The sequence below is a fragment of the Cuculus canorus genome, chromosome 4, assembly GCF_017976375.1.
Source record: "Cuculus canorus isolate bCucCan1 chromosome 4, bCucCan1.pri, whole genome shotgun sequence".
NCBI classification, from domain to species: Eukaryota; Metazoa; Chordata; class Aves; order Cuculiformes; family Cuculidae; genus Cuculus; species Cuculus canorus.
The window spans coordinates 17,040,399-17,054,364 of NC_071404.1; the positions used below are offsets into that span (position 1 = coordinate 17,040,399).

The 13,966-nt window shown below is 40.2% G+C and overlaps 1 protein-coding gene across 7 annotated transcripts in view; it reads left to right on the top strand.

Annotated features, from left to right (window-relative positions):
- The window catches only part of LOC104067723 (complement C1q tumor necrosis factor-related protein 7), a 111,493-nt gene that overhangs the window by 43,544 nt on the left and 53,983 nt on the right, over positions 1-13,966 (top strand). For 2 of the 7 annotated variants that reach the window (XM_054065775.1, XM_054065777.1), the window contains exons 4-5: positions 13,138-13,226; positions 13,744-13,845. In XM_054065775.1, coding sequence (XP_053921750.1) covers positions 13,138-13,226; positions 13,744-13,845 — 191 coding nt within the window. Of the gene's footprint in view, positions 1-4,078; positions 4,146-4,997; positions 5,151-11,827; positions 11,989-12,840; positions 12,863-13,137; positions 13,227-13,743; positions 13,855-13,966 lie in introns of those variants that run through there. The other 5 variants (XM_054065778.1, XM_054065779.1, XM_054065780.1 and 2 more) reach the window with 5 other exon arrangements.

Consider the following 13,966-nt stretch of genomic DNA (forward strand, 5'->3'; position numbering starts at 1 on the left):
ATTCTTCTTTTCTGCTACAGAAGAGTTATATTAAAGTATATAGATAACTTTATAAAGTTATGAGCTGTCTTGCTTCTTACTTTGGTTTCATGATCCACCTTCTCAGGGTTCAGGGCATTTCCTAATACATTTTTTAACCCTGGAGCGGCAAAAAGCCTGCCTTTGCAAATTACAGCTGTTCAGAGATTATGCCTTTACTCTGTGCTGCTATGTTTCGCATTACCTTTCCCTAAAATGACATGCTAAGAAGTTTGCTGAGTATTATACTGATTCACAAAGTTCATCTGTACACAATAATGCATCGTTGCCCCCTTGATACAGCTTCACTTAATACTCTGAGTTCTTTAATGCCTCGGAAAACAGAGACAGCACTTGGAAAACAACTAGCTACTAACCATCCACTTCAAGGATTTTTCCCTACATGTTGATGTCAGAGATTTTTTTAAGAGTAAAATTAATCTAAAAAAAATGCACTTGCTGGAAAGTTGGCATATAGTCTGAATTTGAGGTTTAGTCAACAGAGAGGCTTTTCTGCAAATGATTGATATTCAGGAATCACATACATAGAGTCTGTGCCTCTCTAGTTACAGAAGAGGTATGCAGAAATTAAGTCAGGAAATTTAGCAAAGTTAGGTACTTAAAGTTAGAAGTGACTATCTTTATTGCGTCTTACTCTGAAATAACCGTCCTCGATCCTCAATCCTTGATCCCGCAAAATATCATGGATTTTTCCTTTTTAAGTCACTGTAGTAACTGAAATGTGCTGCTTTCTGCAGGAGCTGCAATAACTTAATCCTCTCCATTCTTTATTCATGACTTCCCCTTTTATAGTGAAAGAAATTGTTCACAAAAAAAAAAGAAGTCTTCTGGAAGTATTTTAGTGATTTATGGAGGAGAAGCTGACTCTTCCTCCTTAAAAAGCAAAGCTGAGACTTTGTTGCCAGGGGGAGCATTGTGCTTGGCTTTTTTTCTGTGCTCTGAAAGATGCTGTATAAGAACACCCAGGTAGGAAGCTAACATTTTCCTTTCCATTTGATTTGTTTCAATATCACTGCTTCTATGTGTTTTCACAAATGAGACAGATCTAAGAATCCAAAATCCTTAAAATTATTGTCTAGGTAGTTTTGATAGTTATTTTTTTTAAAGAGGGGTGAGAGAAACTTCACTGTGTTTATGTTGTCAGTTTTAGATGCTCTGGAAACAAGTCTCTGAGGTAATGGAGATCTTTGTAGTTCTTGCATCCAGTTGTTTATTGCATTTTAAAGTGCCCACTGTAGTACTTAACTTCAAGAATTGCTAGAAAATTGTTGAAGAAAGCAACCATAAAGGCCTATGTGCCATGCTGCAAGTGTTCTCCATTTACATGTGCCTTTAGGAAAGATGGTTTAAATTTGATACATGGAGCTTAATTTAAAAAAAAAGGGTAAAGTGCAAAGCAATAAAAATGCTGCTGCTCCTTGCAGTGCTGTATTATTTTTTTTTTTTGAGCTGCAAAAAGGGTATTTGCCTGCAGCAAGGAAATGTTGTCATTTTTAGGTATATCACCCTGGAGATGCTTACAGAGGGTCTCGGTGCTGAGGGAAGTGCACAGGTAGTTTGGGAGATAGTCATAATTGTCTAACAAAAACCACTTGTTTAGGGCAAATTGAGCTGCTTGTGCTAGTTGAGACTTATTTAGAAACCTGAAAATCCTTGGGGCTAGTAGCTGGTAAGGACTAAGCTACAGGCAGGAGATAACCATGTTAGTCCTCATCTGCTTCTCCAGATCCTAAGAGATAAAGCGGAATATGCAAAGCACTCCTCATGTTCTAGCTGGGCTGGAAGCACTTTTTGATGTGAATATGCACAAGCCCATGCACACCCAGTACAAAGAAGTGATGGGGAAACAAAAGCCTCAGTTAGCACTCTCACTAGGGGAGATTTAGCCAGGTGTGGAAAAAGGCCCATGTTTTGCTCTTGTGAGTTGTTTTATGGGGATTTTGAAATCCAGAATAAATTAGCTTAGACAAAAATGGTACATGATTGTTTTTTCTCTGAAATAATAAGAATCTTTTATACACGTTAACTGAGAAAAGTGAAATAAAGAAGTCAAGCATCTGGCAAACTCTTGTTTGCCCTAGATCAGTCAGTACCATTCCAGTTAATGCAGGCCTGCACAATTATTCACTTCTGCGCAAATACATTGCAACCATAGATGCCATTTGCTGTGAAATAGGCACCTTTAATGTGCAACTGTTTAATTCTATTTCATATTGATCCAACACTTTGTTGATTAAATTATCTTCAGATTATTTGTTAAATATTTTTAGTCTGGATTAGTTACAAAAATAGAAAGCCTGGTTTTCCTCATCTGCAGAAACGCTTTTGAAATTATCATGTTTAAGCCGTACCTGTTGCTTTGTCAGTAAAACCTCTAAAGTGGAAAAAGAAAACAAAAGAGTCCCCGAAATGATCTTGTTGTGTTAGGAGGATATCAGGCAAGATGCTTCAGAGCCGTCAGTAGGCTTTAATCTTGCTAAAAAATAGCAGTGGGTGTCAAGTTCAGTGTCAGGACTGTATCCTGCCAATGGCATCAATGGAACTGACATAGGGATTGATGCCGTGAAAAAAAACCGAACTCAATAATCAATGCCAATTTGACTATTAAGCAGGTATTGCTTTAATACATAATATGATGCCGGACACACAGGGAATCATTTCACCTAATGTGTATGTCCATTGAGGCTGGTTACAGGACTTTTATACTGCTTAAACATACATATTCATATAGATTCCGAGAAACACCGGTTACATATTCTGGAAATATTAGTTAAACATACATAGAACTCATTATTGTATCTTATCACCCAATCTCAAATGTACATCACAGTTCCTTTGTGTCTTCAGAATCCTCTGATGCTCTTTATCTTATCTCCTTCCTAACTGCATCCTCTTGGTGAGCTCAGGTCTGTGCTTTGTTCCTGATGGGGTACTGTCCTTGTTTCAACTAGTAAACAAGCTAAACTGTTACAATCACATTCTTTCTTACTGAAAGCTGGCCAGGATTTGATTCTTATTATTCTCTAATGATTTATTCCTTCCTTCAGGATACACGAACCTACATCCTCAGACCTCAAATACTGCGTTGAGGTCCTGGAGCGTGCCCAGAGAAGGGCAATGAAGGTGGTGCAGGGGGTGGCGAACAAATGTTACAAGGAGCAGCTTGGAGAACAAGTGTTACAAGGAGCAGCTGAGAGAACTGAGTCTGTTCAGCCTGGAGGAGGCTGAGGGGAGATCTTATCGCTCTACAACTGCCTGAAAGGAGGTTGTAGAGAGGAGGGTGTTGCTCTTTTCTCGCAAGGCATAGGATGGGAGGGAATGGTCTCAAGCTGCACCAGGGGAGGTTTACCTTGGATGTTAGGAAAAATCTCTTCATCAAAGGGTTCTGGGGCGCTGGCAGAGGCTGCCCAGGGAGGAGGTTGAGTCCCCATCCCTGGAGGTGTTTAAAGGACGGGCAGGTGCAGCGCTTGGGGATAGTGTGAGAATTAATTGATAAGTTTTGCTGCAGCTGTTTTGTATGTTTAATTATCTCATCATATAAATCTGTCTTGTAAGAAGCAGCTGTCTTAGGTCGAGAGATAACCTCTCTTAAGGCTGTGAGAATTTATTAATATGCTTAGTTGTCTTGTAAGAAGCAGCTGTTGTAGGTCAGGAGACAATCTGGAGAGAGCCTCCGGACATGGCTGGATAATCTTTGAGGACTGGACGTTCTTTGAGGATTGATATGGTTCTTTGTGCAAAACTATATATACTCACTGCTTTTACAAGATGTTATGCCTTTTCTAGAAGGGCATCCAATACAGCGCTGAATGCTAAAATAAAAATATTATCGCCTTCGCTTCGGAGATTTTGTCCTTTTCAATATTTTACCAGTGAATGAGTGTTTCTCACAACAGGACTTATTAGTGCACGGGTACGGTTTGAACCACTGATCTCCAAGGTCTTTCCCACCCTCGGGATTCCACGGTCCCGGAACTCCCCGCCCACGGCTCTGAGGGCTCTGAGCGCAGCGCGCTGTGCCGGGCGAGGCTCCCGCCGCGCCTGCGCACTCGGCGCACCCGCCGGACCCCGCGGAGCGAGGCGCCGCGCCATGGCGGCCGCGCGCGGTGAGGGGCGGGGCTGCGCGACCGCGGGGTGCCCCGGGATGCCCTCCCCCGCTTCCCCTCCTCTCCTCGTTCACCCTCCCCCGCCGTGCTTCTCCCGCTGCTCCTCATCCCTCCCGGAGCTCCTATCCCCGGTGCTTCCCCCGTTTTCCCCTGCTCCGCTCCCCATTCTCGCCCCCATCCGCTCCCTCACCCGTGCTCACCCCCCCCCCTTCGCCATATCCTGCCCTTCTATTATAGCCCTCCCCCGCTGCTTCCCGTTATCGTCCCCCATGCTGTCCCCTCGTGCTCCTCCTTCCCGTGCTCTTCCCCCCACGCTCCCCCCATTCTCGCTCCCATCCTCTCCCTCACCCGTGCTCACCCCCCACGCTCTCCTCACGTACTCCCCTCCCGTTAGCGCTCCCCCTTCCCCCCCGTGCTCCCTCCAATGCTCTTCCCCTCCGTTCTCGCCCCCACTCGCTCCCCCTAACCATGCCCACCCTCCTCCCTGCTTCCCCCATGCTCTCCTCTGGTGACACCCCCTGTGCTCTTCCCCCCATTCCCCACTCGCTCCCCCTTCTCCCGCACGGGCTCTTCCCCCCACCCCGTTCTCGCCCCTACTCGCCACCCCCCATGCTCCTCCCTTCTCCCAGTGCTCTCCCCCCATGCTCACCCGCCCCCCCGTGTTTCCCCCCCGTGTTTTCCCTCTCCCCTCCGCTCGTGCTCTTCCCCCCGTTCCCTTCTTTCCCTTCCCCATGCTCGCCCCTAGTGCTCCCTCTCGTCCTCTTCCCCGTGCTCCCCCCTAGTGCTCCCTCTCGTCCTCTTCCCCGTGCTCCCCCCTAGTGCTCCCTCTCGTCCTCTTCCCCGTGCTCCCCCCTAGTGCTCCCTCTCGTCCTCTTCCCCGTGCTCCCCTCTCTCCTCGCGGACCCCCCCTCTCCCCTCTGAATTCTCCGTGTTAGAGCAGGAATGGAGGGGAGCCCCCGGGCGCCTGGTGTGTGCCAGGGCAGCTCGGAGCAATGTCACACAAAGGTGATCAGAGGGCTGGAGCACCTCCTGTACGAGGACAGGCTGAGAGCGTTGGGGCTGTTCAGCCTGGAGAAGGCTCTGGGAAGACCATACGGCAGCCTTGTAGTATTTAAAGGGGGCGACAGGAAAGCTGGAGAGGGGCTCTTTATCAGGGAGTGCAGGGATAGGACGAAGGTGACGGTTTTAAGCTGAAAGAGGGGAGATTTAGATTAGATATTACGAATAGGTAATTTTCTGCTGTGAGGATGGTGAGGCACTGGGACAGCTTACCCAGAAAAATCGTGGATGCCCTAGCGCTGGAGGTGTTTCAAGGCCGGGTTGCATGAGGCTTTAAACCATCTGATGTCGTGGGATGTGTCTGTGCCCATGGCAGGGGGTTGTGACTAGATGATCTTTGAGGTCACTTCCAACCCAAGCCATCCTGTGAAAATACTCAACGTTCTTCAAAGCTTTCAAAGCTGTCAGTGTAGATTTGCAGTATTTACGTATCTGAATGTGAACCTTGTACTTTGTGCTTGAGGGGCTTATGATGCATCATGCTTATTATGATGGTGTATATGTTTATTGATGGTCTATTTTACCTGTCACATATGACGAACTCAAAAAGCTGAGGAGTGCAAGAGTGATGATGTAGTGGGAAGCAGTTAGAAGTGAAGGTCTGATTGTAGGCTTGGAAAGAATGGAGGTGGTTGGTACTTGAAAACTAATATTCAGTTTGTTTGGCAAAATCTGCAATATTCTTGTTAAATACTTTGGACAACATTATTGTTGTGAATCTTATTGTATGGTTTTATGGGCTTATTTAAACAGGATGCATAAAAAAGCTAATTAAGAACTAGAGTATTAAAAAGTCAATAAAACCAAAATCCAGTGATGTTTGAGCATGCTTACTTTTTAATCAGTGTAGAGGTTTATCAAAATAAAATATACATATTGACCTTAAACTCATTTTAGCAAAATACAGTATTTGTTAATGGACATCTACTATTTAGGGATATTTCCAGCTCTTTCAAGATCTGTGCACTTTTCTTTTGAGTGTTTTTTTGAGTCTCACTGTGCCAACTTGTGCTAGGAAATGATATGATGTTGGCAGATGGGGTCCAAACAGTTTTCAGAATTGATTGCATTAGTGATAGTCATTTTATTTTATGGAAGCTCATTTTCCAAGAGTAAACAGAACAGCACAGCAGTAGTCTGAGAAGAAAACTAGCCATTAGTTCCCTTCTGTGAAAAATGTTTTGTTTCCTTAAGTGTTTTGCTATGTTACTTGTTGCTGCTTCTGAAATCCCTGTAATTCTGCTAATTTTGTATGATTTGAGTGGAAAGTACTGCATGTGGTATTCTGAATAGACTGTATCATTGGTTTACTTAATTGCAGCATAATTTATCCATTTTTTTTTAACTACATCTTAAATTTTGAGAAAGATTGTACCTTAAGCTGAAGTCTTCATTTATTTATCTAAAACTTATTTCAGGGTTTTTTTCCCCTGAAATTCCATCTGGCAGATTTATAAACAATTTCAGTCTTCCATGTATTAAGCTTTTGAATATGATGACACATTTGCTATTGTTTCACCTGGTCAAAAGGTAAAAGTAGATTTCTACTCAGTTCCTTATTGCTTTTGATAGACTAATGATCTGTGTATGAATTAAAAAAGTAATCCCTCCCCCAATTTTCCAGACACCACTGAGAACTTCTACATAGGCTGTTCCCTATACTATCTTGTTTTGGTTTTGCTTTAATGCTTGTGATAATACATAGCCTCTGTTCCTAAGCCTTTTTATTGTGTTGTGGTTGTCACCCTATTTGTTCATTGTTTACGTTAAATTTGTGGCGTTAGAAGTATACACACACCCCCTTTTTATGAAAAGGGAACAGTTTTAACAGAAGTGGGAAGTAGATAATTTTTGTGGAATTATGAATTTGTGACATCCATCAAATACTTGGCATATTTTATGCTGATGTGGTATGATCACTTTCTCATTCTGGTCCCATTATGGCAAACTTACTTTGAAACATATCTTTAAGCTGTTCCACCACTTAATATTCATCATCTCTGTTTGTCCCTACTATCTTTCAAACGTTCAGTCAGTCTAAACTGTTTATAAATTTATTATTTTACAATAGGCTAATTATATGTGTGCTTTGATGACTATATACCTTTCTTAAAGAAAGACTTGGCTGTATGTCAGACTAATAAATAGGAGTTGTGAAAGGAGTATTGTTTTATATAAAAAAAAAACGTCTGATAGCCATTCCTTTGTGGAGTAAGGACAACTACAGTGTTACAAAATCTTTTTCTTAATTGTTGGGTTTTTTGAATTTGTGTGGTTACTTGGTTGCAGTTTCTGTAGTGTTCCACTATGCATTTATGCAGTGATTGTATGGATGAAAAATACAAAAGTGTTTCTAGTACCTGTGCTGGAAGTTACTGTGTGTTTTCTTTCAAGTAATTCACGCTTTGTGACAGCATAAATATCTTTCTGTGCTCTTTCCCTCATGCCTGGTTCCTGCATCCCATTCAGATACAAGCTTGGTGGTAAGATAATTGCAGCAGTTCTTAGTCTCTGTTAGTGTAGAGAGCTTTGAGGTTGCGGAGACCTAGTGGGTTTGAGCTCCTCCGAGTACAGGTGAAACCAAGGGAGAAACTTACTAGTGACATTTTCAGGTTCTCAGTTGGTCTTAATTTCTGTTTGACTGTCCAGCAAGCTTATTAGAGCTGCCCAAAGTAAAACATGGAGCCACTGGAGGATAACGGCACTTCCAATGTAAAACCTGGTGTGGAATTTTTTTTATCCATTTCTGTAGTGGTGATCCTGTGAAGTAACACTCTCATGGATATTAGTATTACTCTTTCACTTAAAAAATGTATTTTGAAGTTAAGCACAAATTGGTTGGCTGTGGAGCTCATTCAAAATAACCAGGGGGGAAAAAAGTGTATGTGCAGGGAAATAAAGTAACAAAAGTATTTTGATGTGGTCCTTTTTTCAAGAAAACTCAGGATCCCACAATGATTGATGCATTGAATTAATTTTACAGCAACTATTTAAGCCTTGAAGTGTTTTTCATTATGCGTAGGAGGGATAATTCTCCTGTTGTTGCAAGGAACTGGTTCATTCATAAAGAATTTTGCATACAAGGCATCATTTCTGATGTTTCAAGGGGTGCTTAAAGTAGTGGCTGATTGATTCAGTACTAATTTTGCCTGTTTACACTGTTCACTTTAACCTGACTAACTGAACAGATAACAATGGTAGAAAAATATCACAGAAGGGAAATAAAAAAGAAACTTGGACCAACTTCTCTCCTCAAATAATTTCAACTCTTTTTTAAGTCTTGATGCCTGGTTCTGGTGTTTTTATTTTTTTTTTCCTGATCACTTGGCCTTTTTGAAGGGCTGGGGGAGATGGGGCTTTTTTTTTTTTGTTTTGTTGTTTTTTTTTTTTGTTTGATTGTTTTTGTTTAACTTAAAAGCTTGCACCAGTGAAGATTCTGTAACTATTTAAGGGATTCAATTCCAATGCTAGAATACCCCAAAAGTTAAAACTCGTAACCACCTTCATTATTGCAATTAAAGTCCATCTCCAGCAGACACACAGGGTCTTTCTATGTGCAACAACCTTTTGTGGACTTGAAGTTGTAAAATATATTGAAGTTTTTTCTTCATTCCAAAAACTCTTCATAGTAAGTCTTTGAGGAAATGTGACTTCTGGCAGTTCTTGCCTGCATAGTTTATACACAGATAGACATCATGCCATCATTCAGATATTAATAAATGTTTTCAAGTTATTAGATTGAGACAGACCCTGAAAATACCTACTCAGTGTGGTGTTTGACTTTATTTAAAGTGTTACTTACTTATCTTTTTAAATGTGGTTTTCCAGTGGCTTGCATGTGCCCCCATGCCCCCTGTCATTTCATCAAAATATTTACTACTGAAAGACACCTTTCTATAAGGCAGACTCAAAAGTTTAGATGTATGCTTTTTCCATTATTCACAAAAGTCAGTAGAATAGGTGTTGAAAAACATTAGATTGGCTTCATAAATCTTGATGTTGACTGATCTAGCTCTTCTGTTGCTTATTATTTTACTGTGTTTAATATTTACAGATAGACTGAGTCTCTTTTGCAGAGCTGAATTAGATTGACTTGTGTGTGCTTCTGCAGCTTGCTCTTTCTCATTTCTTAAAGAAGGCACTTGCCCAGGATTTTGGAACTCGCCTGTTCTCCATCACTTCTCAGAATCACTGACGGTTCTGATGTGCAGCCAGTTCATTATTGAATACCCTGCAGTGATGGCTTTTAATTTGTTCAGGCTGATAAATATTTATCTGGATCTTGTTCTCTGTTTTGTCATGAATTCTTACCCTGTTCTTACTGATACTGTATTTCTTGTTAGGAAAGTCAAAATGCAAATAGACTTTATGTGTCATCTCTTAATATCTTTACTGAAGATTTGCTTATTTCTGTCTCTAGTATTCCTCTTGGTAAGGAAGTGATTACGGGATGCTTGCTTTTCTTGTGTGTCTTGCACTAGAGATATTCACTTTGTGCCTTGTTCTTTCTTTTGAAAGTTTCCAAATACGACTGCCTCTTTTTACAAATATAGGCAGTAAATTGTGCATATTGAAAAGATTAGGATTCCCAAAAATCTTTTGATGTTTCTGAATGGAATCAGTATTTGTGGGGTTTATCTTAATTTATCTTTCTTTTCTAAATAACTGTGGACTAACGTCATCCTGGAAATTAGATTGCACTTTTGACTTTGGTATAGTAAGTAGCCTTTAAATGTTTAAATTGTATATTCACCATGCAGTATTTTCTGTCACCAGTAAAGCTCTTGGATTAGTGTTGTATCAGCCATAATGTGATATATGTTGTGTGACATTACCACTCCTAAGCCCTTACCCTTTGGTGTTTTGTCTCCTTTTCATGACTTTAATGCCTTATATAAACCTAAAATCACCCTTTGCTTCGACCTTGGCAAACAGTGTTCTTTTGTAAAAGCAAAGAACAATTCGATGTTTGGCTCAAAGAACTGGCAAGTAGTATGATCCTGTAAGTGGAGATAACTAGGAAAAAACCCCAAATTTACCTGGAATGTTATGTGTTCACAGATTAAAAATTAAAGGAAACAAAAAAAGGTCCTGCACCACAAGGCACGTGTATGAAAAGAGCTACAGTTTTCTCCTGCTAATTATCTTACAGTTTTTCCACTAGAAGGGCCTGTGTGTTGTGTGGAATGCTTGAGCTCCTTCTGGAAATAAAAGATAGTTAGAAAAGTTCAGGAGAAAAAGTAAGATCTGAGGATTTTATCTATGAGGAGGGATTCAACACGTTTCTCTTCAACAAGTCAATATTGCGTGTATGAGCCAAAATTTCAGTAAGGTCCTGAGAATTTCCAGGTGAACTCCGGGGCTCCCATGAAACTGAAGAGGTCTATGCAAATGGTGAGACAATTATGTAGCTAGAATCAGTTTTGTTGAGAAGAACTGTATGAGGTCTTTCAAGAAGAAAAAGATTTAAGTAATGACTTTCCAAGCTATTAGGTATGTATGTTTCCAGCTAAAAATATTCTGGAGATTTTTATAAAGAGGATACCCTTGACTCTTTTACAGTGGTGGTGCCATCTAAGAGAGGGAGATGGGTACCTTCTCAGAATACTTTGCAGAAGACAACTGTAATTGTGTTTAATACATAAAGCTGCTGAAGGTGTTGCCGTTTGCTTATACATGCAATCTCACATATATTGTACGTTTCAAATGTTTTTCATTTTTGTATATGAGAGAATGGGTTGTAGGTATCCACAACTTTGTATTTATGACCTCAAGAGTGTTGCTTCTCTGTAAAAAACTGGATAATTATTCATTCTTTTTATTTAGTTATCAAGGAATGCAGTAGGGAACAGGGTCACACTACTGTTACGTAGTTACTGAATGAATTACTGTTACTGAATCTACCTGAAGAAATCATAATCTAAGAGGATGTGATATGTGGAAAATAAGGGGGAGGAATGCTGTCGGTCCTTCAAAGGAAAGGGAGGCCTTGATAAGTTTGGTTGGTTATCAAAGATGTGTTCTCATTCACTTCTGATTATGGAAGAAAAACCTGGGGTTTTGGGGAGCAGCAACTCAAAGACTACAACAAACAGTAGTTCTCCTTTTCCATAATGATATGATTACCCAAGTCAGTGTCCAAACTTGCTATTTACTATCTATCAAAAAATCTAAGTATATGCCACTGATTTAAACCTCAGATTTGCATGTTTTACAGGATTAACAGAGAATACTTGTTCTTAAAGGATGTAGAGTTTTGATTAGTTCTTGTGGTTGGAAGTTGGGTTGTGGGAGTCTTTTTTGTTTGAAATCAGCCCCAGAAGTAAAGCTTAAGTGCTGCCCTCCAGCTGGACTTCGCATTATTGATCACAACACTTTGATCCCAACAGGCCAGCCAATTTTCACTCCATCTATTTATGTAGTCCATATATCATCAGTTTCTCTATAAGGTTGTTACAGGAAATGGTGATAAAAGACAGCCTCTGCTTTCCTTTCATCCCCTAAAGCAATTATCTCATCTTAGAAAGCTGTCCCATTGTCAGCCAGAAGTATTTCCCCCTTCATAAACCTATGCTGATGTCAGTTTTTGTCTTGTACTTAACATATTTGGCAATGGTTTCCAGGAGTATTTGTTCCATCACCTTCTTGGGCATCAAGATGAAGCTGACCAGCCTGTAGTTCCCCAGATTCTCCTCCCTGAAGACAGGAGTGATGTTTGCTCCTTCTAGGACCTCCTTTGAACATCAACATGACCTTTTAAAGATAATTGAGAATGGTCTTTGGGGTATGTTAATCAGCTCCTGGTACTCATGGAAACATCCCATTAGGACCCACAGATGTGCATATGCCCAGTTTTTTGAAATGTGGCCTTACTTGATCATCCTCTACTGAGGGTATGCTTTTGTTGCGCCAGGCTTTTTCACTGGTCTCTGGGGCCTGGTGTTTCTGATTGCAGTAAAAACTGAAATGAAGAAAGCACTGATTACTTGGGTCTTTTCTGTGTCCCCCTTTGATCAGGTCCCTTGACCCATTCAACAGCAAGTAACTGTTTTGCCTAGTCTTTCTTTAGCAGCTAATGCACCTGTAATATTCCATCTTGTTGGCCATCGCATCTATTGCCAGATTCAAGTCTAGGAAGGCTCTGGCTTTCCTAAGCCCATCCCTGCATGGTTGGACAGATTCATAGTATTCCTTCCCGGTCACCTGTCCCTGTTTACCTCTGTTTTAAGTTTTCTTTTAATGCATGGGTTAAGTTTGCTCATCCATGTAGCCTCCTGCAGGTCGTGTTGTCTTCCTGAGAATGGGGAGAGACTGTTCTTGAGCTTGGAGGAGGTGCTCAGATGACACAAGTGACAGGGTGACGCAAGTAGAGCTGATAGTAGCTTGTGCTTGAAATGGGAAGTTATTTGGTAATGCAGTCAGACATACATGGGACAGGGTAAAATACATCTTACTGTCTTGATTGTACTAGAGCTATATCACAAAAACATTGCCGGAGAACTTAATATTTGGTTACTACAAAAAGCAGGTAGCTGTAAGCTGAAAAAGAAAGCAAGTCTATAATTTCTTTACTGTTCCAGTCACATCTGTGTATGGATGTATATCACCATTCAAAATTACATCTAGTCAGTTGTGATTAACAGCTTATAAAATGCCAGGTAATTCTTCATGTATTTTTAATAGAAAAAAATATGTAAATGCTTAAGTTGGTTCATGTATGTAATGAAAAGTAAAGCCATCACAGTTATAGGCATTTAAGTAATAGTCTATAAGATCTGTATTCCAAAAATGTTTCACTTCTTCACATTTTCTTATGCAGGTTCTGTTGGAACATGGGCCTTTGTATGGTTTATATGGATTTATTTTACATAATTTCAAGTTTCTTTCAGAAAGTACTTAATTTAAATGTGTTACTGTGTGTTCTTGGTTTCAGACTTGCCACCTGTTCCTTCAACATCAAGGACAAGCTTTGCAGAAGTTTCTGTTAGGGAGCGAATGAGAGAGAAACTAAAAGCAGCAAAGGTGAGAATTCTTCAGAAGTCTTGTCTGGTTACTTTTAGTCTTATAACTACCACCCACCTTCTTTTGCCTGCTTAGTGCTGAGTGAATCTGAATTGAGATATCTGCTTTTTTATTTTTAGTGTCAAAATAATACTCAGTCATCACCACAGTTATTTTTACAGTGTATTTCTATTCCTATATTTTTTCTAAAGTTTATATTTGATTTGTTTGTGGCAATATAGAAATTGTCATTATTTTGTAATTCAAATGATATATCCGTTACAATATTGTTCTGCTTTTTTTTCGAAATAATTTTTACACTATTTTGAAATCAGTGGATTTCCTGGTACGTTTGCTGTGCAGCTTAATAAGGCGTATTAATATCTATGTCTGTAAAAACACTTAAGCTGATTGTATAGCTAAAAGATTCTGTCTCTAGCACGAACATGCATAATTAGTTGAGTTCCTGGGAATTATTGTAGCTTTAATCTTATTATATTTCTGTTAGAGCTAAGCATTCTTTTTTTCGTTTACTTAGTCAAAAGCAGAAATCACTTTATTGCAAGAGGACTCTAGTTCACAAGCAAGACATTTAAAAAGCATCAGAGGAAGGAAAACAGAAGTCAGACTTGCTGAAGCGGTAAGAAAGGTGCATTGGATCTTGTTATTCTGATAATGAGAATGTGAAACATGAAATAAATCAGAGGCTACACATCGTCTTGAAGATCAACTTTATTTATTTTAATGAGCTCAAAATATAC